Source organism: Marmota marmota, unplaced genomic scaffold (assembly GCF_001458135.2).
Source record: "Marmota marmota marmota unplaced genomic scaffold, marMar, whole genome shotgun sequence".
Lineage (NCBI taxonomy): Eukaryota > Metazoa > Chordata > Mammalia > Rodentia > Sciuridae > Marmota > Marmota marmota.
In genome coordinates, this window is record NW_026000103.1 from 166,953 (window position 1) to 168,349 (window position 1,397).

General features: G+C 40.5%; 1 protein-coding gene across 1 annotated transcript; it reads right to left on the reverse strand.

Annotated features, from left to right (window-relative positions):
• Window positions 1–255: 255 nt before the first annotated feature.
• Window positions 256–861, reverse strand: LOC107156485 (interferon alpha-5-like). The gene has a single exon (XM_015502559.1). It carries the CDS (start codon window positions 859–861, stop codon window positions 256–258), a length of 606 nt encoding a protein of 201 aa, XP_015358045.1.
• Between the last annotated feature and the right edge of the window lie 536 nt (window positions 862–1,397).

The window sequence follows — 1,397 nt, forward strand, 5'->3', positions numbered from 1 at the left end:
TAAAAATGCTTTGTTTTATTAATCATACTCTAAAGGTATACATAGTATATGAACAAAATAAATTAAATCTTATGAATAGTTAATTAAATGAATATTTAAATAGATAAATACATCTGCAGGCAGGTAAGGGACTGGTGCCTATAGAAACGCATCATTGACTGAAAACATACAATGAATGGAGTGAATTCTTGTCACAAGGAGCCATGAGAGTTTTTGAAATGGCAGAACTTGTGCGAGTGTGGCAAGGTGTGTTCATCAGGGAGAAGCATTTCCCTGCTGGACCAGGTCTCGTTCCATGCTCCTTAGTCTTTCATATAACTTAGGTGAAGAAGACAAGAATTTCATGATTTCTGTTCTGACCATCTCCCAGGCACAAGGCAGGTATTCATTCTCCTTCAGGTAATCAGTGATCCTGCGGAAGTATTTTCTAACAGTTATTCCGAGAGCTTTTTGCCGCCTCACCTGGTGGGTCACACAGGCTTTCAGGTCTTCCAAGTGCTGATGGAGGCCACTGAGGAAGGTGTCCAGGAGGGTCTTGTCCCAAGCAGCAAAGGCCTCCTGGGTGCCGAAAAGGCGGAAGATCTGGTGGGTCATCTCCTGGAGCACAGCAACAGCTTGAGCCCTCGGCACCTTCTCACCCTCCAACAGCTTCTGGGGGAAGGCAAAGTCCTTTCTGTCGTTCAGGCAGCAGAAAGTGGGAATTCTCCTCATTTTTTGCAGGAGAGTCAGTGCCCCCTCCTCATTTTTCTCAGGAGTTTCAAGACCCAGGTTGTGTATCTGAGGCAGGTCACAGCCCAGAGAGCAGGTGTTCTTGCAGCTGAGCACCACCAGGGCCAGCAGGAAAGCCAAGGGCAAGGCCATTGGGGATCTTGCAGATGCTGCTGGGCTGTCTGAGATGGGTGATGCTCAGTCCTTGCTCCAGGGTCTCTGAAGACCTTGCTTTGTGTGGATACCTAAAAGAGAGAACACAGTAGTGCGATTTTATGAATGCCAGTGCCTTTTGTTTTTGCTTTCCTTTATACATTCTCTACTTTGGTTTTCAGCAATGTTTCTAAACCATTCTAGTTTTCATTATTGCCTCCACGTCCAATGTTACCCTTTCCTATCAGAGCCTTTTTACAAATTTATTTCTTATTGAAAATGTCATTAAATTTCACTTAGGATATTTATCCTTCATATTTGTATAGGTAGCGTATCTATATCTGTGTATATCAAAATTATGAACATATGTTTTTTATTCAATATAGGTTATAAATGACAATATTTAAGCTGTTACACTTTAAATTTTTTGAAATTTAAATGATCTTTATATCTGTATTTGTAATGACTTCATTCACTTTAAGTTAATTGTGATATGATAAATTACAGTGACTATAAATTTTCAAAATATATTATAA

What these genes read in the sequence shown, in the direction of transcription:
- LOC107156485 (XM_015502559.1), bottom strand. Translation starts at nt 861, where the DNA reads ATGGCCTTGCCCTTGGCTTTCCTGCTGGCCCTGGTGGTGCTCAGCTGC.